Here is a 27,441-nt window from a genome sequence, read left to right on the forward strand (position 1 = left end):
ACATGCTCCGGATGACTGAGCCCCCGAGAGCGTCGGGTTCTGGGAAGAGGGAGGGACGGCAATGGTGCCCTGCTCCTGCTGAGATGGTGACATTTGGTGTCCTTCTCACCACTTTGCTAAAAGTTCTCAAGGTCAGAAAGTTTTGTAATTATTTCTACTTCCTTGACATAACATTGACAATTAAAACGATGCATATTCACACTTAGATTGCAACGTGACAATGCACACAAATGCTGTGGAACCATTGTCAACGCAGGGCTAAGGATGGTACACCACGCACAGGTTCCATTCTTTGACAGTGAGGAAGCTTGCGGTCTGCTGACTTACACGTTTTCACAAATACAGACCACACAGGTGTCAAAAGCCCTCCTTTGTCTTTCTGAGCTGCATTACCACACTTCACGTGAACTCCCCAGAGTCATCTATGTTGTCACAAATGCCAGGACTTCCTCCCTTCCATGGATGAACAATCTCCTGTTTTGCAAAGACACCACATTTCCTTTCTCCATTCCTTCTCTCATGGACACCTGGGTTAATCTCCTGGCTTGCTGATGTAAACAATGCGACCCCAACCGAAGATAAGAAACAAATGAGCCACTGGACATTACCGGAGTTTGGAATCGATGGCATTTCTAATGTTTGTGTGCTCATGGACCATGGTACAACTTCCAGTCACGTTCTTACTTACATTCTCACTGTCAGCCTGCCTGCTTTACATGAACCAGCTTGGCCCCCAACACTCGGTATCTGTCATGTTTTAGAGCATTTTTATTGTGCACTTTTGCATAAACAGGGACCTTGCACTCTCCCTCTGCTTTCTCACTCAAGGCTGGTTCTCTACCATTTGAGTCAGGCCTCAATTTTCTTTTCCCTTTTGTATCCATGACTAGGACTCAAAGTCAGAACCTGATGTGTTCTCTCATTGACTAACTGCCTAACAACTGAGCCGTGCCACCAACACCAGGGTTGATTATTTCTTTTCGTTTCCTTCATTTCATGGTTTTTGCTAGTTAACAGGTCCTCAGCCATGTGTCCCACGGCAGAGCTGGCAGTCCCTCTGTGAGCACACCTGATGTCACCTGCTGACTGCTCAGCTGCTCTTCCCCAGCAGGAGAGCTGCACACAGGTCAGAGCTCAGTGCCACAGTTTCTCCACCCTGACTGCTTCTCTGCCATTTCCTGGGCCCCTGGATCTCCCTGTTGCTTCTCCTTTCCTCTCTTCCTCAGAATCTGCTCAGCTTTGTGTCAGTGGATTCTTGTTCATGAACAAAAGTGCTGTTCACCTTCAGCTCACCATCTTGTCCGGCACTAGGAATCACTGCAACCAATGAATCGAAAGACAGATGCAAGGAAACTGCCAAAACATTGATAAAACAATTTGAAGAAGGCACAAGTCACTTGTTGATAGTTACCAAATACTCATTTACCTATGTTTAACTCTGTGTGTGACTCACTGAGGTTATTACAAGTTCACAATACACATGATTTCGTCCCAAATACACAATACATATGAATGAGAAAAATAGATTATAACAAATGATACACCAGAGCCCTCTATCAAGCCTCTGCCTGAACCCTGGCCATCCTGGTTGGTGGTCAGAATGAAGTAAATTGTGGCAAGGCCACACCTGATCTCGGCTCAGGAAGGAGGCTCTGTGAGCTCACAGATGACCACCATTCTCCTGGAACACACCAGGAACTATGGGCCCTCCTTGGCTGTGCACGTCCAGACCAGGCATGGAGTTCATACCATGTGAGACACTGCCAGTGTGGAAACAAATTCACCATTGTTATACACTCTTGCGTGTGCACAAGGAGGTCACAGGCATGTTGCACTTTGTGTTTTGTGTGTGATCAGAAATGCTGACAGAACGGTCACCAGGCAGAATGGCAGAGTGAGAGGACATGTGTGTTCCTCTGCACCCCAGAAAGCTCTCAATGTCCTCACACTCTGCATCAGGCTCCCAAGGAGCTGCAGGTACAGTGTGAACCACAGCACATGGTCAGTGTGTCATGATGTCTCCAAGGTGACCATTGTCACCAAACTCCTCCAGCACAGACACCTCTGCTCTGGGAGCCCAATCTCTAGACTTCCCCCCAGAGCTGCTTTATAGCAGAGGACATGCAAATAGGACGTCCCTCTGCCCATGAAAACCAGTCCATCCCTGACCTGAGCTCTGTGAGCTGATTCCACCAGTGACTGAGCACAGACCACCACCATGGAGCTGGGGCTGCGCTGGGTTCTCCTTGTTGCTCTGTTGAAAGGTGATTCATGGGGAGCAAGGGACACTGAGTGTGCAAATGGACATGAGTGGGAGGAACAGTGGATGTGTGTGACCATTGCTGACCAGGATTCTCTGTGTTTGCAGGTGTGCAGTGTGAGGTGCAGCTGGTGGAGTTTGGGGGAGGCTTGGTGCAGCTTGGGGGGTCCCTGAGACTCTCCTGTGCAGCCTCCGGGTTTGACTTCAGTGATTACTACATGCACTGGATCCGCCAGGTTCCAGGGAAGAGGCCTGAATGGCTTTCATACATCAGCGATGATAGTAGTGACACAGAGTATGCAGACTCTGTGAAGGGCCGCTTCACCATCTCCAGAGACAACAGCAAGAGCACACTTTACCTGCAGATGAACAGCCTGAGAGTGGAGGACACGGCCGTCTATTACTGTGCTAGACACACAGTGCAGGAAATCCAGTGTGGGCCAGACACAAACCTCCCTGCAGGGCGCTCAGCACCAGCAGGGGGCGCTGGGCACAGCTTGGAGCCGGGTCAGCTCAGGAGCAGCTGCACACAGAGCCCAGGGCTGCTCTCCTGCTGTCTGCCCTGCCTCTGTGTCCACAGTGTGACAGCATCTCTCCTGAGTTCATGACCCGCACTCCTCTGAGATGTCTCCAGTCCTCTGCTGGGAATTTAAGAATGAACAGATTATCCCGGTGGAAGCAAAAATGGCTCTGCAGTGGTGACCAGTATTTGATCCTGAAGAAGCTCAGGGACCCTGGAGACCCCATGAGACTCAGGACAAAGATCCCAGGATTCACAGAGTTGGAATTTGTTCTGTGAACAAGAGGGAAAACGCCTGGCATGGTGACTGGTGTCTGTAATCCTATAGACCTGGGAGGAGGAGAGAAAAATGAGTATTTGTGGAGGCCAAATGGGCAAAACCTTAATGAGAACCCATCTCATCAGTAAGTTACATGTGGCAGCTGTTTCCTGTGATTCCAGCTACACAGGAGGCAAGTGTGTAATCACTGTCTACACCTGCCCCAGGCAAAAACACAGCACAGTACCAGACAATGTCTAACATTAGGAAAGTAGGAACATCATTAAAGTAGCATAGCAGGTGTGTGACTAACAAAAGACGTCCTGAGTTCAAAACTGTACGAGGTGGGGGAATAGACAGAGAGAGAGACCGAAAGAGAGACAGAGACAGACAGACAGAGAGAGAGAGCGCACAGCCCATTGACCCATGACTCTTAACAGGCCTCAAATGCTGCCCTCCTTCCTCCACCTGTGGCATTGCTCTGGGGTTCAGAACTGACCTGACAGAATTGTTACATTCATTCACTTTCTGACCTAAAAGAATTGCTCCATTCATTTACTTTCTGACTCAGTGATTCACAGCCTCCTTTTCTCTTTGTCTAACCTCCAAATGTACTTGGGGACTCAAATCATAAAACACAGGGATCGGCCATATCTCTGGAGCTCAGTCCATGGCACCCTGGGAAATGTTGGTGGACTCCTCAGTGTCCCCTCACCAGGCCCTCTTGTTGTCCACCAGGGAACGTGGAAGTGCACATGAGGAGTCTGGGTTGGACTGGACAGACAACAGGCCATGTGCATGTAGACTGACCTTGCTGGGCCCCGTCTGTCCTGGGGTTTCCTCCATCACGATGGCTCTGGAGTCCTGTGGATGTCCCGTCTGGGATGGAGGCCGGGTCCCTGTGGCTCCGTCATGAGCACTGTCACTGTGCACGCGCATCGTGGGCACGAGGGGCTGGGCCAGGTGATCTCACAGCAATCTGACTGAGCTCCCTGCATCCCGAACACCCCCACCTGCTCAAACAGGTCCTTGTTTATTTCTCCATTACATCCTGATCAGAGAAGAGCAAGCTTCACTTCCTGAGCAAGAACCTGTGTGTGCACTCTACAGGCTTTAGGAAGAAGACTTCTAAGTTCTGAGGTTTTCCCCTGGACAGTTTTTGTGGATGATGAGACAAATCATTCATCTCACCAGGAGACATCCATTACTCTGTCCATGTGGAGACTGTGGTGTCTTGGGTGCTCATTTGGATGTGAAAACTCATCAGGAGGAGCTGGTATCTCATAGCACAGCACTAATCATTGTAAAAAGATGAAGAAAGGAAAGATTTCACCAAAACAAAATTATCAATACTTTAGAGCATGTGTCTACTTAGACTATTAGTCATTTAACAATGTATATACATATTGAATAATAACCAGTACCTGTTAACGTATATCCTTTATAATAATAACTAAATTAATTAATTGGTAAACAAATGCATTGGCCCTGCCTCTTCTCTTCCTGCCCCAGCTCTCCTCTGTGTCTGCCCTAGTTCTGCACATCCCCTGACAGTCTCCCAGGGACTTCTCCATGGCTGTGTCTGTAGTCATCCTTGACTGTCTGGATCAGATGTTCTGCTTTCCACTGTGAGGTTTACTTAAACATAGGGAGACTTCACTTCAACAAAGCACAGATAATAACACATTGGGGAAACTGACTTTGCCATGATCTCCAAGATCAGATCTGAGGAAGGCTAGAGATGAAAAATACAAATCCACCCAAGCCTAACAGAAAATGCTGCCAACAAATCTCCCAGAAACATTGAGACATAATGAAACATATATACAGATATACAGAATTGAGGAATATTAGTAAACACATTTACTATCATATCAAATGTAAACTGTACATCAATGTATTACTAGATTTTAGGCACCTAGCAGCAGCTTAGGCTAGCTACCATCATCTACATGAACATGCCAAGGTGTGTGATGTTATGATATTACAACAATCACAAGGTCACTAATAATAGGAATGTTTTATCTTCACCATAATTCTGTGGGACAAATTTATATATCCTGATAATCACTGCCCAAATATTGTTGTGAGCTGAGCTGCTCATAGCTACGTGTTCTGAACGGGAAGTTGGCAAGATGCAAGGCAAAGGCCATTCTGATGTTTCTCAGATAGAACTTAGGGACAGGGCAGTGGAGCATGGAGCACAGGACATCCTAGGGAGAACGTGGCAGAGGGGGGCTGAGATTAAGTAAAGGTCCAACAAGAGAAGAACAGATAAAGGAAATGGGAAAGGTGTGGACAATGGAATAGAACTAACCCACAGACTGGAAAAGAGACTGTCATTAGTAATAGATCTAAAGAGAGTTAGATTAAAGGAAATAAACCAACCATAGAAACACCAGTATCACGTTATGTCTTATTTCCAATGACTAGTATATGTCTAAGACAAACAGAAACTATCAGACAAGTTGATTTTAGGCGAAGTGAACCCCAAGATAAAGATTCAAATGATTGTTCTTTCTGGTGATTGTTTCTAACACATTTATAAGATGATTTTTTGTTGCTTTGTATGTCCCTCCCCCACGGTATAACCCTTGCTTTCACTGTAATTGATGTTGGTATAATTTGTGGAGGGGAAGGGAAAAAATTGTTTAAATAGGGATACAGGTGGACATGTTGCAACAATGAGATATACAAGTCGTTATGTCGAAACCCAAACTTTTCAACTTTTGCCTGGGCAAGTGGGGGGTGGGAGAAAAAAGTGGGGAGAATGTGGGAGGAGAAGAATGGAAGGGATTGGAAGTGAAAACAAAGGAGGTGTCAACAATGCTTGATAAGAAATGTACTCATGATCTTGACCATGTAATTGTAACCACTCTGTACAGTGTGTCAACAATGAAAAAAATTGCAAGCAAATAAGGAATTCCATGGTTTTTAAAACAATTTGAAGAACACACAAATACTTTATCAATAGCTACCAAATCACTGTTTACCTCCGAGCACTGTATGTTACATGTAGTTACTCATTGCGGTTATCACAATATACAATACATGGGATACTGTCAGAAATGCAGAGTGCATATGAACCAGAAAAACAAACAAGAAAGCTAGTCTGTGAAACTGATACACCAGAGCCCACTGTCAAACATCTGCCTGAATCTGGCCATCCTGGTTTGTAGTGAGAATAAAGTAAAGTGTGGCAACGCCACACCTGATCTCGGCTGAGGAAGGAGGCTCTGCAGAGCTCACAGATGAGCACCTTTCTCCTGGAACACACCAGGAACTGTGGGCCCTCCTTGGCTGTGCAGGCCCAGACCAGGCATGGAGCTCATGCCATAGGAGACGCTGCCAGTGTGGAAACAATTCACCATTGTTTTACTCTCTTGCTTGTGCACTAGGAGGTCTCATGCGTTTGCACTTTGTGTTTTGTGTGTGATTAGAAATGCTGACAGAACAATCACCAGGCAGAATGGCAGAGTGAGAGGACATGTGTGTCCCTCTGCACCCCAGACAGCTCTCAATGTCCTCACACTCTGCCTCAGGCTCCCAAGGAGCTGCAGGTTCAGTGTGAACCACAGCACGTGGTTAGTGCGTCATGATGTCTCCAAGGTGACCATTGTCACCAAACTCCTCCAGCACAGTCACCTCTGCTCTGGGAGCCCAATCTCTAGACTTCCCCCCAGAGCTGCTTTATAGCAGAGGACATGCAAATAGGACGTCCCTCTGCCCATGAAAACCAGCCCATCCCTGACCTGAGCTCTGTGAGCTGATTCCACCAGTGACTGAGCACAGACCACCACCATGGAGCTGGGGCTGCGCTGGGTTCTCCTTGTTGCTCTGTTGAAAGGTGATTCATGGAGAGCAAGGGATACTGAGTGTGCAAATGGACATGAGTGGGAGGAACAGTGGATGTGTGACCATTGCTGACCAGGATTCTCAGTGTTTGCAGGTGTGCAGTGTGAGGTGCAGCTGGTGGAGTCTGGGGGAGGCTTGGTGCAGCCTGGGGGGTCCCTGAGACTCTCCTGTGCAGCCTCTGGATTCGACTTCAGTAGTTACTACATGCACTGGATCCGCCAGGCTCCAGGGAAGAGGCCTGAGTGGCTCTCATACATCAATAGTGATAGTAGTTACATAAAGTATGCAGAATCCGTGAAGGGCCGCTTCACCACCTCCAGAGACAACAGCAAGAACACACTTTACCTGCAGATGAACAGCCTGAGAGTGGAGGACATGGCCATCTATTACTGTGCTAGAGACACAGTGCAGGAAATCCAGTGTGGGCCAGACACAAACCTCCCTGCAGGGCGCTCAGCACCAGCAGAGGGCGCTGAGCACACACTGAGGTCATGCTCAGTCAGCAGCAGCAGGGGGCGCTGGGCACACACTGAGGTCATGGCAGTCACAGGAGCAGCTGTGGAGCTCAGGCCCTGACTCCTCTGTGTGCCTGGCCTCTCCACAGGACGCAGCGTCCCCCACAGAGCTGTCTAGGGTGTTAAGGGCTCCTTGCTGGGTGAGGACATTGCTCTCCAATTCCACTGGTTTCTCTCCATCTGCAGAGATCCTGAGCAGAGACCATCTGGCCTTCCCCATGCTGTCCTTCATTTTCCTAGAGGAAGAGCAGACACTCGCTGCTCACTCTTTTTTTTTGTTTTGTTTTGTTTTGGGTTTTTTTTTGGTCATGGTGTTTGAACACTGGGTTTGGGCGCTGTCCCTCAGCTCTTCGGCTCAAGGAGACCACTCTACCGCTTTAGCCACAGGGCCACTTCTGGTTTTCTGGTGGTTTGTTGGAGATAAGAGTCTCAGGGACTTACCTGCCGGGGCTGGCTTTGAACCACAATCCTCCGATCTCAGGCTCCTGAGTACCTGGGTTTGCAGGCATGAGACAGCGACACTGGGCTCACACTGACTTATTTACACTCAGCCTCTACCAGACCATGGAAATACTTCCTGAGAGTCACAGATGTCTTCCTGACGCCTGGAATTCCGGGTGGACCTTTGTTTCCTTGCTGGCCGTTCCTGGGTGTAGGACATCAGGATGTGGTTAGGATGTTGTGAGGACGCTGCATCCGAACACGGAACACACCGTGTCTTCCCATCACTGGCACTGAGGTTCTCTGTCCTCAGATGTCCTGTCCCAGCAGCTGCAGGCATCCCACAGCCTGGCTTGGCCAAGCCCCCGTGGTCTCTGTTCCTGCCTGCACCATGTAGGTGGCACTGGCTGTCATTACTGATGGAGCCGGGTCCTACAGCCACATGGAAACGGCTGGGAAGGACAGGAGACATCTTCAACTACAGCTGTCTCTCAGGATTCGAGTCACAGTGTCTAAGGACACAGCCAAGAAACAGATGTCCATGAGCTGAGCGTGTGACCACCGGGGACCCAGTCATGGATTACTGTGCAAGAGACACCGGGAGAGACGTCAGTGTGAGTCCTGACACAGACTGTCCACCAGACCCTGAGTCTGAGCTGTGGGGATGCTCAGGGCCAGCAGCCCTGGATCTCACCCCAGAAGCTGGGTGGGAGCTGGGTGTCAGGTTCTATGACACTCCCTCCTCGCATTCCCGGTGTCCCTCTGGATACTTCCCCAGCACCCCACAGTCCCTCTGGACATGTCTGCCTTCCTTTTGTTTCCTCTTTCTCACGTGCTCACTGGGGCACTGTGGGAGGGAAGGACTTCCTCTGTGTGTGGATGAGATGGGATCAGCCATCAGCTTCCTGTGGAGCACTGCCACTTCCTGTGTCCTTCTTCCCTGATGCCCACACCTGTCTCAGGTGAGCGGCCTCCCTTCCTCTTCCCCTCAGCCCCCGTGCTGTCCACTCTGTGGACACTCCTGCTTCACAGCGCACGGCAGCTGCTGATGGTCATTTCCACTCTCTCTACACCCTCAGGATGGAAGGGGATGGAGATCCACCTGAGCTCTCAGTCCCCAGCAGGCGCAGAGCAAGGGCAGAGAGGAAAGCCCTCCCACCCAGGGGTTTCCAGGGGTCTAACGGAGGCCCGACTGTCTCTCAGGGGGTGTTCCAACATGGTTGACAATGCAGACTCAGTTGCACTAAAAGTCCCTCGAACAAGAGTATCCTCAGCTAGGGACTGAAATGTGTTTACCTACGAGACCAATAAATGTACGTGAAACAAAGAGACAATGTGCTGTCCCAAGACTCCAGGCTTAAATGAGGAAGTGAGCCTAGAGCAGCCATCTCCTGTCATGGGGACCATCCACAGAGGCCGAGGAGCCTTCATCCTGCCCTCTGCAGCCACCACAGCTGCCTGGCTCAAGGCACTGCCGACCTCGGCCTCTCTTTACACTGAGAGCTTCTCACAGCAGATCTGTCTCCACCCGCAAGACTCTGGGGTGGCAGCGAGGTCCCCAGCTGTGTGTCCCTCGGCGGAGCTGCCAGTCCTTCTATGAGCACACCTGATGGTACCTGCTGACGGCTCAGCTCTCTTCCCCAGCAGGAGAGCTGCACACAGGTCAGAGCTCAGTGCCACAGTTTCTCCACCCTGACTGCTTCTCTGCCATGTCCTGGGTCCCTGGATCTCCCTGTCCCTTCTCCTTTCCTCTCTTCCTCAGAATCTGCTCAGCTTTGTGTCAGTGGATTCTTGTTCATGAACAAAAGTGCTGTTCACCTTCAGCTCACCATCTTGTCCAGCACTAGGAATCACTGTAACCAATGACCTGAAAGACAGATGCAAGGAAACTGCCAAATGGTTGATAAAACAATCTGAAGAAGACACAAGGCATTTTCCATAATTACCAAATACCAATATACCTATGAGCACATTGTTATGCATTGTGACTAATTGAGATTTTTTTATTGAGATTAACAACACACATGATATTGTTACAAATAAACACATATAAACAGGATAAACAAACAAGGAAGCTAGGCTGTGATAAGTGATACACCAGAGCCCACTGTCAAGCCTCTGCCTGAACCCTGGCCGACCTGGTTGATGGTCAAATTGAAGTAAAGTGCAGCAAAGCCACACCTGATCTCGGCTCAGGAAGGAGGTTCTGCAGAGCTCACAGATGAGCACCATTCTCCTGGAACACACCAGGAACTGTGGGCCCTCCTTGTCTGTGCAGGCCCAGACCAGGCATGGAGCTCATACCACGTAAGACACTGCCAGTGTGGAAATGCACTCACGATTGATTTACACTTTTGGGTGTGCACAAGGAGGTCACACGCATGTGGCCCTTGGTGTTTTGTGTGATCAGAAATGCTGACAGAACGATTGCCGGAACCAGCCGGCAACGAAAGGGACTCCTGATTTAGGAGGCGATGACAGAAAAATAAAGACATAAGACAAAGGATGGGGTTGGGAGGTCTGCAGCTCAAGACTGCAGCCCTGTTTATTTTTAACTCTCCTTATTTATACAATTAGAAGTCACGAGGTAACCTAAGGTCACCATAGTGCAGAAAAGCAAGAAAAGCCTTTAATAAAAACAAGGGTGCAGAAAGAAACAAGACAAGGTCAACTGATAGAAAGTAAAGCAAATTCTACAGACATAGCAAGGCAAACCCGGACACCTGGTGTTATTCATGAAAGCCAGTTCCTTGTACGTGCCTTCAAGTGAGCACAAGGGTCAAGATGACCTTGGAGTTTTACTGTCGGCTCCCAACATCTCCCTCGTCTCTTTTTTGAAGAAGCGAACCCGCCTGTCTTAGGTTAGGTGGATCATCTTGTCTGTCTTACCCATCTTTGGGAACTTCTTCAGAGCAAAGCTGAAGGCCCTGTCTTAGGTTGGTCAGACTGGCACCCCCTCTTACCCATCTCTGGCTGCAGTTCCTCTCGGGGTAATTCATTTATTTGGAGCTTGATCTTATGTATCTGGCTGGCTAAACTCATAAGAGAGTTTTGTAGTGCATGTAATACAAGGAAGGCATAGAAAACCATCAACAAAAGCATTCCCAGGCCAAGCAATGACATTAGCATCCTTTAACATAAGTCAGGGAAGGGATATAGCATTGAAATTGTTTAAACAGTTTTTTTTTTAAATTTTTTTGGGTCCGGTCATGGGGCCTGAACTCTGGGCTTGGGCACTGTCCCTCAGCTCTTCAGCTCAAAGCTAGTGCTCTACCACTTGAGCCACAGCGCCACTTCCGGCTTTTTTCTTTTTGCTTATGTGGTGCTGAGGAATCGAACCCAGGGCCTCAGGCATGCAAGGCAAGCGCTTTAACCACTGAGCCACCTTCCCAGCCCCTTTAAACAGTTTTTTAACAGTTTTTGCCACTTTAGAGTCCAGAGGTATAGCTTGTGTAGTATTATGAGCAAGCTGATTAAGATAATGGGCAGTTTGTACATTTTGTGTTAGTGCTACAGCAGCTGCCACTGCAGAGGCAGCTAACGAAATAAAGGCCAAAACATGAGCTACAAGTAGCCCAACAAATTGAAGAGGGCGCATTAGTTCTTTCAATTGTTTTAACACCTGAATACCAAAATCTTTATACCAAGTTTCAGAAATATTTACAGGAAGCATAACAAAAGATGGTTGTCTAACAATAAGTATGGATTCAGTTATGCTGCTATACAAGCAATTAATAAAAGAACAATTAGAACAGGTGACATTAAAATAATTAGCTCCTATAGAGATATTGAATGGTCTATACATAATGACATGGGGTGGTGATACACAATTTATAATATTTTTTAAAAGGGATGAATTGGGCCAGGTTATGTTGTTGAGTGCAGCTACCAGCATCCAAACATGATGTTGAGGATGCCCATTCATCCACCACAGTCCAAGATTGTACTTATTAGTAAGATTAGCTCCAGTCCAGTCCATTAATTGAGAATTAGTTCCAGAAATATTGGTAACAAATGGCTGCACATGCCTACACCTTATTGGATGAGGCTCTCCTGTAGATTCTACTACTTGTGAAGAATTAATGCAACGGGGTATCCTAAAGGATGGAGTAGAATTTGCATAAACTAAGTGCCCAGTTGGCAAAGATGTCATCTGTATATAGTACATTTGATTTTTGTCTGGGAATCAAATTTTATGAGTCATGGATAGCATTATAATACAGCCTGGAATGGAGCCTTAAGAGCTGGTGGTAAAGCAAAAAGGAGTTCCAATATCTGAAGCTGAGATATCTCTCATCTTGGTGTGCTGGATGAAGGGATCGGGGGCTGTATTGAATGCTGATCTATTCACGTGAATGATTACTTCAACTCCCTCCCAGGTCGCTGGGTGCACAATCGGGGGATCTGGCACGTAAGCCCAATGTGTCAGCATTTGTGTCATCTGAATGAGTCTCCACAATCCTAACTCAGTGTTCAGGCAACCAGCGGGCGTCATTTTCTTCCTGCGAGAAAACACAAACATGTCCTCGACCCCATGTTAAAACCAGATCAGGCCCATGCCAAGCACCTGTTAAAGGATCCTTCCACTTTACTTGCAAAAGCTCTTTGCTCTCTTTTTTCCCAAAACCACTGTGCTGCAGTAAGGCCATTACAATCTATGTTTAAAAATTTTAGTACAAACAAAGCATGAGAAAGAATATTAACAGGAGATATGGGGTATAATTCCCCACCTTTTAATTTAAAAATTTGAAGTTTGAGCAAACCATTAGCTCGTTCAACAATTCCTTGACCTTGAGGATTATAGGGAATACCTGTAGTGTGAATAATCTGATAAGAGTTACAAAAATTTTGAAAAGCTTGTCCAACATATCCTGGACCATTGTCAGTTTTAATATATTTAGGAAGTCCCATAGTGGTGAAACAACGCAGAGAATGGGAAATACAATGCTTGCTAGTCTCCCCAGCAAGGGGTGTAGCCATAATAAAATTAGAATAAGTATGTGGTAACATGGACAAAGCAAAGCCATCCAAAAGATGGAATCAGGCAGGAGTGTAGTCTACTTTTTCCACGGTGGAGGTGGTCAGGGTAACGATGTAGATTTTCTCCAGGTGACTGTCAGGCTGTAGCAGCAGCAGCAGCAGCAGCAGGGTCTCTCAGTGGCTCCAAGGGACTGTCACACCTTGTGTTGGGCTGTAAATTTCTATACAGACTGGTTAAGGATACAAGTAATATATAGGCTTGGCAGGTTGTGGCCCCACTAGTTTTTAAGACTAGACAATAGCCCAGGACAATTTACCAAGATGACAACTTTTTTAACTAGTTAGTTCTTTTAATAAGGCTGATTTTCTAGGCTGATATAGAGAGCTCAGGCCTGTACTACTATTTTCCATGTCTTTTTCTTTTGTCTATTTTGTCACCTTTTTTTTTTATGACTCTTGTCCCTTGTTCTAAAAAGGGGATGATGGGCGAAGATTCATCTTCTGTAACTTCTTCAAGCTGACTCAGGGGTGTTGTCTTACCTAGCCAGGAACCTATAACCTTAGTCTATTTTACAAAGAGGTTACCAGGGTTACATGTCATTAAGAACAATATTTTAACTTTGACAAATGCACAGACTTTTTCTCTGGCTACAGCAGTGTAGCTTGTTTCACACTCTGGTTTGTAATAGCATCTTTAGGAATGTGACCTCTAGTGACTCTAACAATGCCTAAGTCACCTGTGCAGGCCTTTAGACAGATGTTAATAGAAACACACTCTCAGGTTTACAAACCTTTTTCTTGATCAGATAAATTTTATGTAACTGATGTTAGCTCAAAAGTTACTGTCAATTAGGGCTTTTGGCACATACAGGGGTTGGGATTTAAACCATACCCCACATTTTATAACTTTAGCCTTTTAGTACTATTATAAGTTTCTGTCCCTACAAAGTAGATAGTCATGGATATTAGGCATGCTTACAACCTATCTTCCCATGACCTCCTGGCTCTGACCAATTTTTGAAGGGCCACTCACAAATGACTCTAGGATCTGACATTTCTGCCATCCAAGCAGTGGCTTACTGCCTCTGGATGCTCCTCCATTGCTCTTGGCCCAGTAGTGTTTTCTCTACACTGAGATAAATGCCTCATTTGCATTTCCTTTAGCTGGTTGCTGGACTTGAACTCAGACCTGAGTGCTGTCCCTCAGCTCTACAGCTCAAGGCTAGCACTCTGCCACTATGAGTCCCAAAGCAACTCTGCTTGCTCTTTCAGCACTCTGCTGGCTGAGTAGAGGTGACAGTCTCACAGGGACCTTTTTCTGCCTGGGCTGGCTTTGAACCAGTTTGCAGATCAATGAGTCTTATAAAAGGCCACTTTACTCCAATTAAAAGCAACAAGGTGGTCAACATAGAAGTAGCTATTAAGCATGCTCTTACCTGAAACTTGTTAAGAGCCAAAGTTACATCTGACAAACTTATAAGAATCCTCTGTGCTTTGCTCTTGGCTTGCTGGAAACTTAAAAAGCCTATAAGAGCAAACTGGAATAGCAATTAAGCCATTATTTTGGTAATCCTAATTTTTTCACTTTGAGGCAAATGTTAAGAACAAGTTTACTTTTAAACTTTATATCCAAAAATCCATTCCTATTTTTTAAGCCTCCTATTAATCTCTTTTAATTATTTTATATTTTAGTTTTTAGTTACATTAAAAAAATCCCTTAAAATCTTGAGGCCAAGTGTCATTCATTGTCTCTTGGCTGCTTGTTTTAAAACAGATACACATTAAAACTTTTAAACTCAAATTTTTTCTTAATGCAAGAATTACAATCACCATCACTGTACCAAGAAGTTAAACTTAACACATATATGACTTTTAAAAACATATCCTAATTATAGAACATCATTGAAAGCAAGTCACATTATACAAAAAACATTTTTTAACCCTCTTTTTTAAGTCCAAGGGGCAGTTTTAGCAATACTAATCAGATCATCACATCACTAATATTTACCATCATGTTTTTAGTATTTATCTGTAGAGAAAAAGGACAGAACAAAGCTGGGCCACTTGGCCCCTCCTGTGGAATGGGCACACACCTAATCTCACTCTTTAGGGTTAGATGAACTGCGTTTGTGCCAGCTTGTCCTCTTTCACCACGCGTGGACTCCTCCCATGGCCGGTCCCACCATGTATGACCAGCTGAACTGCACTTTTACCTGTTTAACCCTTACCCCCAAAGATAGGTCTTTTGTTGGCTTTAAAGTTTTTTCCTTTTCTTATCTCTTGGTTATTGAATGAAAATACACAGTTTTAGACAGACAGAACAGGTAATGTCTTTTACAGTGTTAAACAAACTTTTATATTTAAACTTTTAATATTTATCCCCAAATTTTAGCCAAGAGAACTAAATTTCAAACAGCCAATGCATTTTTGTTAAGCCAGATAACTTGATTACAGTGAAAACAGCCTTATGCATTTAAAATACCAGGTTTTTTTAAAGTTAAAGAATCCTTAAAAAGTCATTTAAAACAATGTGAAAATTCTTTAAAATTTTTGGTAATGTCCAAACCTCATAACCTTTTGAATTTTAAACTTAAACTCACCCAATTGTTACAGCATGCTGATAATTTTTATCTTGAACATGTTCACAATCACATACAAAACACACACAGATCTTAAAGCGCTTAAGAATCAAAATCAGTTGTACGTACATTTAAAACTGGTACCAATTCTAAAACAGAACTAGACAAGACAACAACCAAAGGCTGAGTTGGGACTAATGGGCCCCAGTTTATCTTTATCTCTACCAGAACTCTGTGCTGTTTTCACTCAGCAAGCTGAATCCAAAGTCTCTGAGTGAGCTTGCCACGCTCACCCAGAACTTCCCTACCTCAGAAAACATAGAGCAAACAAACACACTAAAGTAAACAAGACAAACAAGTGGCCACAAAGACAAAATCAGGTCTCAGTGAGTGGGGCAACATCTCACCACCATTCACAAGTGAGATTCAAACCCACTTACCAGGGGACTCGGCCCCGGGGACTCGGACCCCCTCTACTCACCTCCGGAGGATTTTTCTTTTAGATTCCTGCAAACATTGACCCAGGGGCCTTCCAAGGTGGAGGAGAATTCCCAGCCATCTTGGGGCAAGGGAAAGAAGTCCCTAGCGGCCGTCCCCTCAGACTGACAGGTTCTCCCCCATTCTCAGACCCCCTGGGCCAAGACCCGAGGCTAAGATCATGCTGGTGTCACTTGCAGGTGGTCAGTGGCAGTTTTATCTGGCTGCGAGTTCTCCCTGCTGGCCCCTTTTAAGTTATTGTTAGAACCTCCAGGTTTTTCACCACCCATCACTCCCCTACTTCTGGATCCAGAGAGGGTGGAGGAGGTGGCAGTAAAGGGTAGAAAGGGGGTCAGTTTAAAGTGTAAGTAAAAAAGAAGGAGCTAGAGAGAAACAGATATTGAGGGGATGTTAGCCAGTTTCCTCCGGGCTCTCGCATCAGGATGAATCTGAGAGAAGAAACATTCCAAGAATTCCAAAATACATACACAAACATTGAGAAAAAACACATTTACAGCATGCTCGTTGTAGGCTGTCAGACAGAAGGTGCCGGACTACAGATGGGCCCAAATGTCCGCACTAGTGGATAGTTTACCCTGATGGGGATCCGGGGGACGTCTCCCACCGGTCCCATTGGCTGTCTTATAGCGCATCCACCAAGACTCTTGCCAACCCCAATACAGAACCTGCAGGCTACACAGATACCAGACAATTACAAAGCCGCAATGTTTTAACTTACAGGCCATTTGCATCAAGGTGTCCCTGAATCCTTTTTTCCAAAAAAAAAAAATTTTTTTTAAGTTATAAAGCTAATGGTTCCTTCCTCCGGGAACCAGGGGTATACTTCCTCAACAAAGTGAAACATTCTAACTGACTCTGTCTAACTTTCACTCCTTGAGCGTGAAGCATACCCTTGAGAGCCTGCACATATAACGTGTGGCCGTTTCCTTGCCCCATAATTTCTTACTCCCGACTATACTATCACCCGCTCTTTTTCTGGACACGTCTTCTTACCTTAGCGGGGTCCTCTGCCTTGATCCCAGGTTTTCAGGGGCCCTGTTCGGGCGCCACTTGCCTGAAGCAGCCGGCAACGAAAGGGACTCCTGATTTAGGGGGCGATGACGGAAAAATAAAGACATAAGACAAAGGATGGGGTTGGGAGGTCTGCAGCTCAAGACTGCAGCCCTGTTTATTTTTAACTCTCCTTATTTATACAATTAGAAGTCACGAGGTAACCTAAGGTCACCATAGTGCAGAAAAGCAAGAAAAGCCTTTAATAAAAACAAGGGTGCAGAAAGAAACAAGACAAGGTCAACTGATAGAAAGTAAAGCAAATTCTACAGACATAGCAAGGCAAACCCGGACACCTGGTGTTATTCATGAAAGCCAGTTCCTCGTACGTGCCTTCAAGTGAGCACAAGGGTCAAGATGACCTTGGAGTTTTACTGTCGGCTCCCAACAAACGATCACCAGGCACAATGGCAGAGTGAAAGGACACGTGTGTCCCTCTGCACCCCAGACAGCTCTCAGTGTTCTCACACTCTGCCTCAGGCTCCCAAGGAGCTGCAGATACAGTGTGAACCACAGCACGTGGTCAGTGCGTCATGATGTCTCCAAGGTGGCCATTGTCACCAAACTCCTCCAGCACAGTCACCTCTGCTCTGGGAGCCCAATCTCTAGACTTCCCCCCAGAGCTGCTTTATAACAGAGGACATGCAAATAGCACGTCCCTCTGCCCATGAAAACCAGCCCAGCCCTGACCTGAGCTCTGTGAGCTGATTCCACCAGTGACTGAGCACAGACCAGCACCATGGAGCTGGGGCTGCGCTCGGTTCTCCTTGTTGCTCTCTTGAAAGGTGATTCATGGGGAGCAATGGATGCTGAGTGTGCAAATGCACATGAGTGGGAGGAACAGTGGATGTGTGTGACCATTGCTGACCAGGATTCTCTGTGTTTGCAGATGTGCAGTGTGAGGTGCAGCTGGTGGAGTCTGGGGGAGGCTTGGTGCAGCCTGGGGGGGCCCTGAGACTCTCCTGTGCAGCCTCTGGATTCGAATTCAGTAATTACTGAATGAGCTGGATCCTCCAGGCTCTAGGGAAGACTCCTGAGTGGCTTGGAAAAATTAATCCAAGTGGCAGTAGCACAAACTACCCAGACTCTGTGAAGGGCCGGTTCACCATCTCCAGAGACAACAGCAAGAGCACACTTTACCTGCAGATGAACAGCCTGAGAGTGGAGGACACGGCCGTCTATTACTGTGCTAGACACACAGTGCAGGAAATCCAGTGTGGGCCAGACACAAACCTCCCTGCAGGGCGCTCAGCACCAGCAGGGAGCGCTTGGCACTGCTTGGAGCCGGGTCAGCTCAGGAGCAGCTGCACACAGAGCCCAGGGCTGCTCTCCTGCTGTCTGCCCTGCCTCTGTGTCCACAGTGTGACAGCATCTCTCCTGAGTTCATGACCCGCACTCCTCTGGGATGTCTCCAGTCCTCTGCTGGGACTTTAAGAATGAACAGAGTATCACGGTGGAAGCAAAAATGGCTCTGCAGTGGTGACCAGTTTTTGATCCTGAAGAAACTCAGGGACTCTGGTGACCCCATGAGACTCAGGACAAAGATCCCAGGATTCACAGAGTTGGAAACAGCCTGGCATGGTGACTGGTGTCTGTAATCCTAGAGACTTGGGAGGAGGAGAGAAAAATGATTATGAGGACCTCATCTCAATCAATAAGCTGCATGTGGCAGCTGTTTCCTGTGATTCCAGCTACACAGGAGGCAAGTGTGGAATCACTGTCTGGAACCTGCCCCAGGCAAAACCACAGCACAGTACCAGAAAACAAATAAAATCAGAAAAGCTGCAGGAAGGGTTAAAGTGGGAGGTGTGTGCCTAACCAAAGAGGCCCTGAGTTCAAAATAGGGGAGACAGAGATACAGAGAGACAGATACAGACAGAGAGAGAGATGGACACAGCGACAGCTCAGCTCACTGACTCAGGTTTTTTAACAGGCCTCAAACCCTGGCTTTCTCCCTCAGCTGTAGCACTGGGCATGGGGCTTCAGATACTTCCATTAATTCATTTTCCTCCTCAGTGACTCTCATACTCCTTTTTTCTTTACCCAACCTCCAAATGTACTTGGGGACCCAAGGCTTAAAACACAGAGTCAGCCATACCCCTGGAGCTCAGCCCATGGCACCCTGGGAAAGGTTGGTGGACTCCTCAGTGTCCCCTGACCAGGGCCTCTTGCTGTCATCCATGGGGACGTGAAAGTGGACACGAGGAGTCTGGGTTGGACTGGACAGACAACAGGCCATGTGCATGTAGACTGACCTTGCTGGGCCCCGTCTGTCCTGGGGTTTCCTCCATCACGATGGCTCTGGAGTCCTGTGGATGTCCCGTCTGGGATGGAGGCCGGGTCCCTGTGGCTCCGTCATGAGCACTGTCACTGTGCACGCGCATCGTGGGCACAAGGGGCTGGCCAGGTGATCTCACAGCAATCTGACTGAGCTCCCTGCATCCCGGACACCCCCTCACCTGCTCAAACAGGTCCTTGTTTATTTCTCCATTACATCCTGATCAGAGAAGAGCAAGCTTCACTTCCTGAACAAGAACGTGTCTGTGCACTATACAGGATTTAGGAAGAAAACTTCTAAGTTCTGAGGTGCTCCCCTGGACAGGTTTTGTGGATGAGGAGACAAATCATTCATCTCACCAGGAGACATCCACTACTCTGTCCATGTGGAGACTGTGGTGTCTTGGGTCCTCATTTGGATGTGAAAACCCATCAGGAGGAGCTGGTATCTCTTAGCACAACACTAATCATTGTAAAAAGATGGAGAAAGGAAAGATTTCACCAAAACAAAATCATCAATACTTTAGAGCATGTGACTACTTAGACTATTAGTCATTTAAGAATGTATAACTGTATTGAATAATAACCAGTACCTGTTAACGTATATCCTTTATAATAATAACTAAATTAATTAATTGGTAAACAAATGCATTGGCCCTGCCTCTGCTCTTCCTGCCCTAGCTCTCCTCTGTGGCAGCCCTACTTCTGCTCATCCCCTGACAGTCTCCCTGGGACTTCATGTCTGTGTCTGTAGTCATCCTTGACTGTCTGGATCAGATGTTCTGCTTTCCACTGTGAGGTTTACTTAAACATAGGGAGACTTCACTTCAACAAAGCACAGAGAATAACACATTGGGGAAAGTGACTTTGCCATGATCTCCAAGATCAGATCTGAGGAAGGCTAGAGATGAAAAAAAAAAATCTACCCAAGCCTAACGGAAAATGCTGCCAACAAATCTCCCAGAAACATTGAGACATAATGAAACATATATACAGACATACAGAATTCAAGAATATTAGGAAACACATTTACTATCATATCAAATGAAAACTGTACATCAAAGCATTACTAGATTTTAGGCAACTAGCAGCAGCTTAGTCTAGCTACCATCATCTACATGAACATGCCAAGGTGTGTGATGCTATGATATTACAACAATCACAAGGTCACTAATAATAGGAATGTTTTATCTGCACCATAATTCTGTGGGACAGCTTCATATATCCTGATCATCACTGCCCAAACATTGTTTGAACTGCTCATAGCTACGTGTTCTGAACGGGAAGTTGGCAAGATGCAAGGCAAAGGCCATTCTGATGTTTCTCAGATAGAACTTAGGGACAGGGCAGTGGAGCATGGAGCACAGGACATCCTAGGGAGAACGTGGCAGAGGAGGGCTGAGATTAAAGTAAATGTCCAACAAGAGAAGAACAGATAAAGGAAATGGGAAAGGTGTGGACAATGGAATAGAACTAACCCACAGACTGGAAGAGAGATTGTCATTAGTGATAGATCTAAAGAGAGTTAGATTAAAGGAAATAAACCAACCATAGAAACACCAGTATCATGTTATGTCTGGTTTGCAATAACTAGTATATGTCTGAGACAAACAGAAACTGTCAGACAAGTTGATGTTAGGTGAAGTGAACCCCAAGATAAAGATTCAAATGATTTTTCTTTCTTTTGATTGTTTCTAACATATTTATGAGATGATTATTTGTTGCTTTGTATGTCCCTCCCCCACAGTATAACACCTGCTTTCACTGCAATTGATGTTGGTATAATTTGTGGAGGGGAAGGGAAAAAATTGTTTAAATAGGGATACAGGTGGACACGTTGCAACAATCAGATATACAAGTCGTTATGTCGAAAACAAACTTTTCAACTTTTGCCTGGGTGCGGGACGTGGGGGGGGGGAAGGAATGGGGGGAGGGGGATGTGGGAGAGGGAGAATGGAAGGGATGGGAAGTGGAAACAAAGGAGGTGTCAACAATGCTTAATAAGAAACATATTCATGATCGTGATCGTGTAATTGTAACCACTCTGTACGGTATTTCAACAATAAAAAAAATTGCAAGCAAATAAGGAATCCCATGGTTTTTAAAACAATTTGAAGAACAAACAAATACTTTATCGATATTTACCAAATCAGTGTTTACCTATGAGCACTGTATGTTACATGTAGTGACTCATTGAGGATATCACAATATACAATACATGGGATACTGTCAGAAATGCAGAGTGCATATGAACCAGAAAAACAAACAAAAAAGCCAGACTGTGAAACTGATACAACAGAGCCCACTATCAAGCATCTGCCTGAACCCTGGCCATCTTGGTTTGTGGTCAGAATGAAGTAAAGTGTGGCAAAGCCACACCTGATCTCGTGTCAGGAAGGAGGCTCTGCAGAGCTCACAGATGAGCACCATTCTCCTGGAACACACCAGGAACTGTGGGCCCTCCTTGGCTGTGCAGGCCCAGACCAGGCATGGAGCTCGTACCACAGGAGACGCTGCCAGTGTGGAAACAAATTCACCATTGAGTTACACTCTTGCATGTGCACTAGGAGGTCACAGGCGTGTTGCACTTTGTGTTTTGAGTGTGATCAGAAATGCTGACAGAACGATCACCAGGCAGAATGGCAGAGTGAGAGGACATGTGTATCCCTCTGCACCCCAGACAGCTCTAGATGTTCTCACACTCTGCCTCAGGCTCCCAGGGAGCTGCAGGTACAGTGTGAACCATAGCACGGGGTCAGTGCGTCATGATGTCTCCAAGGTGACCATTGTCACCAAACTTCTCCAGCACAGTCACCTCTGCTCTGGGAGCCCAATCTCTAGACTTCCCCCCAGAGCTGCTTTATAACAGAGGACATGCAAATAGCACGTCCCTCTGCCCATGAAAACCAGCCCAGCCCTGACCTGAGCTCTGTGAGCTGATTCCACCAGTGACTGAGCACAGACCACCACCATGGAGCTGGGGCTGCGCTGGGTTCTCCTTGTTGCTCTCTTGAAAGGTGATGTATGAGGAGAAAGGGATACTGAGTGTGCAAATGGACATGAGTGGGAGGAACCGTGGACATGTGTGACCATTGCTGACCAGGATTCTCTGTGTTTGCAGGTGTGCAGTGTGAGGTGCAGCTGGTGGAGTCTGGAGGAGGCTTGGTGCAGCCTGGGGTGTCCCTGAGACTTTCCTGTGCAGCCTCTGGATTTGACTTCAGTGATTACTACATGGACTGGTTCCGCCAGGCTTCAGGGAAGTCGCTGGAGTGGGTTGCACAAATTGATAAAGATGGTGGTAGCACATGGTACCCAGACTCTGTGAAGGGCCGGTTCACCATCTCCAGAGACAACAGCAAGAGCACACTTTACCTGCAGATGAACAGCCTGAGAGTGGAGGACACGGCCGTCTATTACTGTGCTAGAGACACAGTGCAGGAAATCCAGTGTGGGCCAGACACAAACCTCCCTGCAGGGCGCTCAGCACCAGCAGGGGGCGCTGGGCACAGCTTGGAGCCGGGTCAGCTCAGGAGCAGCTGCACACAGAGCCCAGGGCTGCTCTCCTGCTGTCTGCCCTGCCTCTGTGTCCACAGTGTGACAGCATATCTCCTGAGTTCATGACCCACACTCCACTGTGATGTCTCCAGTCCTCTGCTGGGACTTTAAGAATTAACAGAGTATCATGGTGGAAGCAAAAATGGCTCTGCAGTGGTGACCAGGATTTGATCCTGAAGAAACTCAGGGACCCTGGAGACCCCATGAGACTCAGGACAAAGATCCCAGGATTCACAGAGTTGGAATTTGTTCTGTGAACAAGACGGAAACAGCCTGGCCTGGTGACTGGTGTCTGTAATCCTAGAGACTTTGGAGGAGGAGAGTAAATTATTTTGAAGACCTCATCTCAATCAATACCCTGGAAGTGGCAGCTGTTTCCTGTGATTCCAGCTAAACCAGAGGCAAGTGTGGAATCACTGTCTGGAACCTTCCCCAGGCCAATCCACAACACTCTACCAGATAATTAATAAAATCAGAAAAGCTGCAGGAAGGGCTAACGTGGGAGGTATGTGCCTAACAAAAGAGGCCCTGAGTTCAAAATAGGGGAGAGAGAGAGACAGAGACAGAGAGAAATGGAAACAGAGACAGAGACAGTTCAGCTCACTGACTCAGGAATCTTAACAGGTCTCAAACCCTGCCTTTCTCCCTCACCTGTAGCACTGGGCATGGGGATTCAGAATTCTTCCATTAATTCATTTTCTTCCTCTGTGATTCTCATATTCTTAGCCTCCTTTTCTCTTTGTCCAACCACCAAATATCCCTGGGGACCCAAATCATAAAACACAGGGGTTGGCCATACCCTTTGTGCTCTGCCCATGGCACCCTGCGAAATGTTGGTGGACTTCTCAGTCTCCCCTGACCAGGGTCTCTTGCTGTCCTCCAGGGGACGTGGAAGTGGACACCAGGAGTCTGGGTTGAACTGGACAGAAAACAGGCCATGTGCATGTAGACTGACCTTGCTGGGCCCCGTCTGTCCTGGGGTTTCCTCCATCACGATCACTCTGGAGACCTTCGAATGTCCTGTCTGGGAGAGAGGCCGGGTCCCTGTGGCTCCGTCATGAGCACTGTCACTGTGCACGCTCATCGTGGGCACGTGGGGCTGGTCCCAGGTGATCTCACAGCAATCTGACTGAACTCCCTGCATCCCAGACACCCCCTCACCTCCTCAAACAGGTCCTTGTTTATTTCTCCATTACATCCTGATCAGAGAAGAGCAAGCTTCACTTCCTGAACAAGAACGTGTCTGTGCACTGTACAGGCTTTAGGAAGAAGACTTGCAAGTTCTGAGGTTTTCCCCTGGACAGTTTCTGTGGATGATGAGACAAATCATTCATCTCACCAAGAGGCATCCATTACTCTGTCCATGTGGAGACTGTGGTGTCTTGGGTCCTCATTTGGATGTGAAAACTCATCAGGAGGAGCTGGTATCTTGTAGCACAACACTAATCATTGTAAAAAGATGAAGAAAGGAAAGTGTCTACTTAGATGTTAGTCATTTAACAATGTATATACCTGTTGAATAATAACCAGTACCTGTTAACGTATATCCTTTATAATAATAACTAAAATAATTGGTAAACAAATGCATTGGCCCTGCCTCTATTCTTCCTGCCCCAGCTCTCCTCTGTGTCTGCCCTACTTCTGCTCATCCCCTGACAGTCTCCCAGGGACTTCTCCATGTCTGTGTCTGTAGTCATCCTTGACTGTCTGGATCAGATGTTCTGCTTTCCACTGTGAGGTTTACTTAAACATAGGGAGACTTCACTTCAACAGAGCACGGAGAATAACACATTGGGGAAAGTGACTTTGCCATGATCTCCAAGATCAGATCTGAGGAAGGCTAGAGATGAAAAACACAAATCCACCCAAGCATAACAGAAAATGCTGCCAACAAATCTCCCAGAAACACTGAGACATAATTTACATAATGTGTTTCACGATGTACAGAATTCAAGAATATGAGGAAACACATTTACTATCATATCAAATGTAAACTGTACATCAATGTATTACTAGATTTTATGCAACTAGTAGCAGCCTAGGCTAGTTACCATCATCTACATGAACATGCCAAGGTGTGTGATGCTATGATATTACAACAATCACAAGGTCACTAATAATAGGAATGTTTTATCTGCACCATAATTCTGTGGGACAATTTTATATATCCTGATCATCACTGCCCAAACATTGTTGTGAGATGAACTGCTTATAGCTACGTGTTCTTAACAGGAAGTTGGCAAGATGCATGGCAAAGGCCATTCTGATGTTTCTCAGATAGAACTTAGGGACAGGGCAGTGGAGCATGGAGCACAGGACATCCTAGGGAGAACGTGGCAGAGGAGGGCTGAGATTAAAGTAAATGTCCAACAAGAGAAGAACAGATAAAGGAAATGGGAAAAGTGTGGACAACGGAATAGACCTAACCCACAGACTGGGAGAGAGACTGTCATTTGTGATAGATATAAAGAGAGTTAGATTAAAGGAAATAAACCAACCATAGAACCACCAGTATCACCTTATGCCTTATTTCCAATAACTAGTATATGTCTAAGAAAAATAGAAACTATCAGACAAGTTGATGTTAGGTGAAGTGAACCCCAAGATAAAGATTCAAATGATTTATCTTTCTTCCGATTGTTTCTAACACATTTATAAGATGATTTTTTGTTGCTTTGTATGTCCCTCGCCAAGGGTATAACCCCGGCTTTCACTGTAATTGATATTCGTATAATTTGTGGAGTGGAAGGAAAAAAAATCATTTAAATAGGGATCCAGGTGGACACGTTGCAACAATTAGACATACAAAAACAATTTCAGAATGAGAGGACATGTGTGTCCCTCTGCACCCCAGACTGCTCTCAATGTCCTCACATTCTGCCTCAGGCTCCCAAGGAGCTACAGGTTCAGTGTGAACCACAGCACGTGGTCAGTGTGTCATGATGTCTCCATGGTGACCATTGTCACCAAACTCTGCCAGCACAGTCACCTCTGCTCTGGCAGCCCAATCTCTAGACTTCCCCCCAGAGCTGCTTTATAGCAGAGGACATGCAAATAGGACATCCCTCTGCCCATGAAAACCAGCCCATCCCTGACCTGAGCTCTGTGAGCTGATTCCACCAGTGACTGAGCACAGACCACCACCATGGAGCTGGGGCTGCACTGGGTTTTCCTTTTTGCTCTGTTGAAAGGTGATTATGGGGAGCAAGGGATACTGAGTGTGCAAATGCTCATGGGTGGGAGGAACAGTGGATGTGTGTGACCGTTGCTGACCAGGATTCTCTGTTTGCAGGTGTGCAGTGTGAGGTGCAGCTGGTGGAGTCTGGGGGAGGCTTAGTGCAGCCTGGAGGGTCCCTGAGACTCTCCTGTGCACCCTCCGGATTCACCTTCAGTAGCTTTGCATGAACTGGGTCCGCCAGGTTCCAGGGAAGGGGCTGGAGTGGCTCTCATACATCTATGGTAGTAGTAGCACATACTACGCAGACTCCGTTAAGGGCCGCTTCACCATCTCCATAGACAACAGCAAGAACACACTTTACTGCAGATGAACAGCCTGAGAGTGGAGGACACGGCCGTCTCTTACTGTGCTAGACGCACAGTGCAGGAAATCCAGTGTGGGCCAGACACAAACCTCCCTGCAGGGCGTTCAGCACCAGCAGGGGGCGCTGGGCACACACTGAGGTCATGCTCAGTCAGCACCAGCAGGGGGCGCTGGGCACACACTGAGGTCATGGCAGTCACAGGAGCAGCTGTGGAGCTCAGGCCCTGACTCCTCTGTGTGTCTGGCCTCTCCACAGGACGCAGCGTCCCCCACAGAGCTGTCTAGGGTGTTAAGGGCTCCTTGCTGGGTGAGGACATTGCTCTCCAATTCCACTGGTTTCTCTCAATCGGCAGAGAGCCTGAGCAGAGTCCATCTGGCCTTCCCCATGCTGTCCTTCGTCTTCCTAGAGGAAGAGCAGACACTTGCTGCTTTTTTTTTTTTTTGGTAGGATCTTGGGCTGGAACTCTGGGCCTGGGGGCGGTCCCTCAACTCTTCAGCTCAAGGAAAGCACTCTACCGCTTAAGTCACAACACCAATTCTGATTTTCTTGTGGTTTATTCTCTAATAAAGTCCCTGAGAGTTTCAGGGACTTTCCTTCCCTGGCTGGCTTTGAACCACCATCCTCAGATCTCAGCCTCCTGAGTACCTGGGTTTGCAGGCGTGAGCCAGTGACACTGTGCTCATACTCACTTGTTTACACTCAGCCTCTGCCAGACCGTGGAAATACTTCCTGTGAGTCAGACATCTTCCTGACGCCCGGAATGCCCGGCAGGCCTTTGTTTCCTTGCTGGCCGTTCCTGGGTGTAGGACATCAGGATGTGGTTAGGATGTTGTGAGGACGCTGCATCCGAATTCGGAACACACCGTGTCTCCCCATCCCCGGCACTGAGGTTCTCTGTCCTGAGATGTCCTGTCCCAGCAGCTGCAGGAGTCACAGGCTGGCCTAGCCAAGCCCGCACACGATCTCTGTCCCCTGCCTGCACCACGTAGGTGGCACTAACTGTCATTACTGATGGAGCCTGGTCCCACAGCCCCAGGGAAGCTGCTGGGAAGGACAGGAGACATCTTCAACTGCAGCCGTCTCTCAGGAGTCGAGTCACAGTGTCTGAGG

The 27,441-nt window shown here is 47.0% G+C and overlaps 1 pseudogene and 2 gene segments (V, D, J or C); all 3 read left to right on the forward strand.

The window, feature by feature from the left end:
• Nucleotides 1–27,441, forward strand: part of LOC138818880 (uncharacterized) — a 76,392-nt pseudogene that overhangs the window by 43,038 nt on the left and 5,913 nt on the right.
• Nucleotides 2,192–2,845, forward strand: LOC138818869 (immunoglobulin heavy variable 3-11-like). The segment is given in 3 exon segments: nt 2,192–2,264; nt 2,369–2,695; nt 2,841–2,845. Coding segments are annotated over 3 exon segments (378 nt in total).
• LOC138818870 (immunoglobulin heavy variable 3-23-like) lies at nt 6,814–22,832 on the forward strand. The segment is given in 3 exon segments: nt 6,814–6,886; nt 22,356–22,682; nt 22,828–22,832. Coding segments are annotated over 3 exon segments (378 nt in total).

The sequence above is a fragment of the Dipodomys merriami genome, unplaced genomic scaffold (assembly GCF_024711535.1).
Source record: "Dipodomys merriami isolate MVZ:Mamm:240054 unplaced genomic scaffold, mDipMer1.0.p SCAF_786, whole genome shotgun sequence".
NCBI classification, from domain to species: Eukaryota; Metazoa; Chordata; class Mammalia; order Rodentia; family Heteromyidae; genus Dipodomys; species Dipodomys merriami.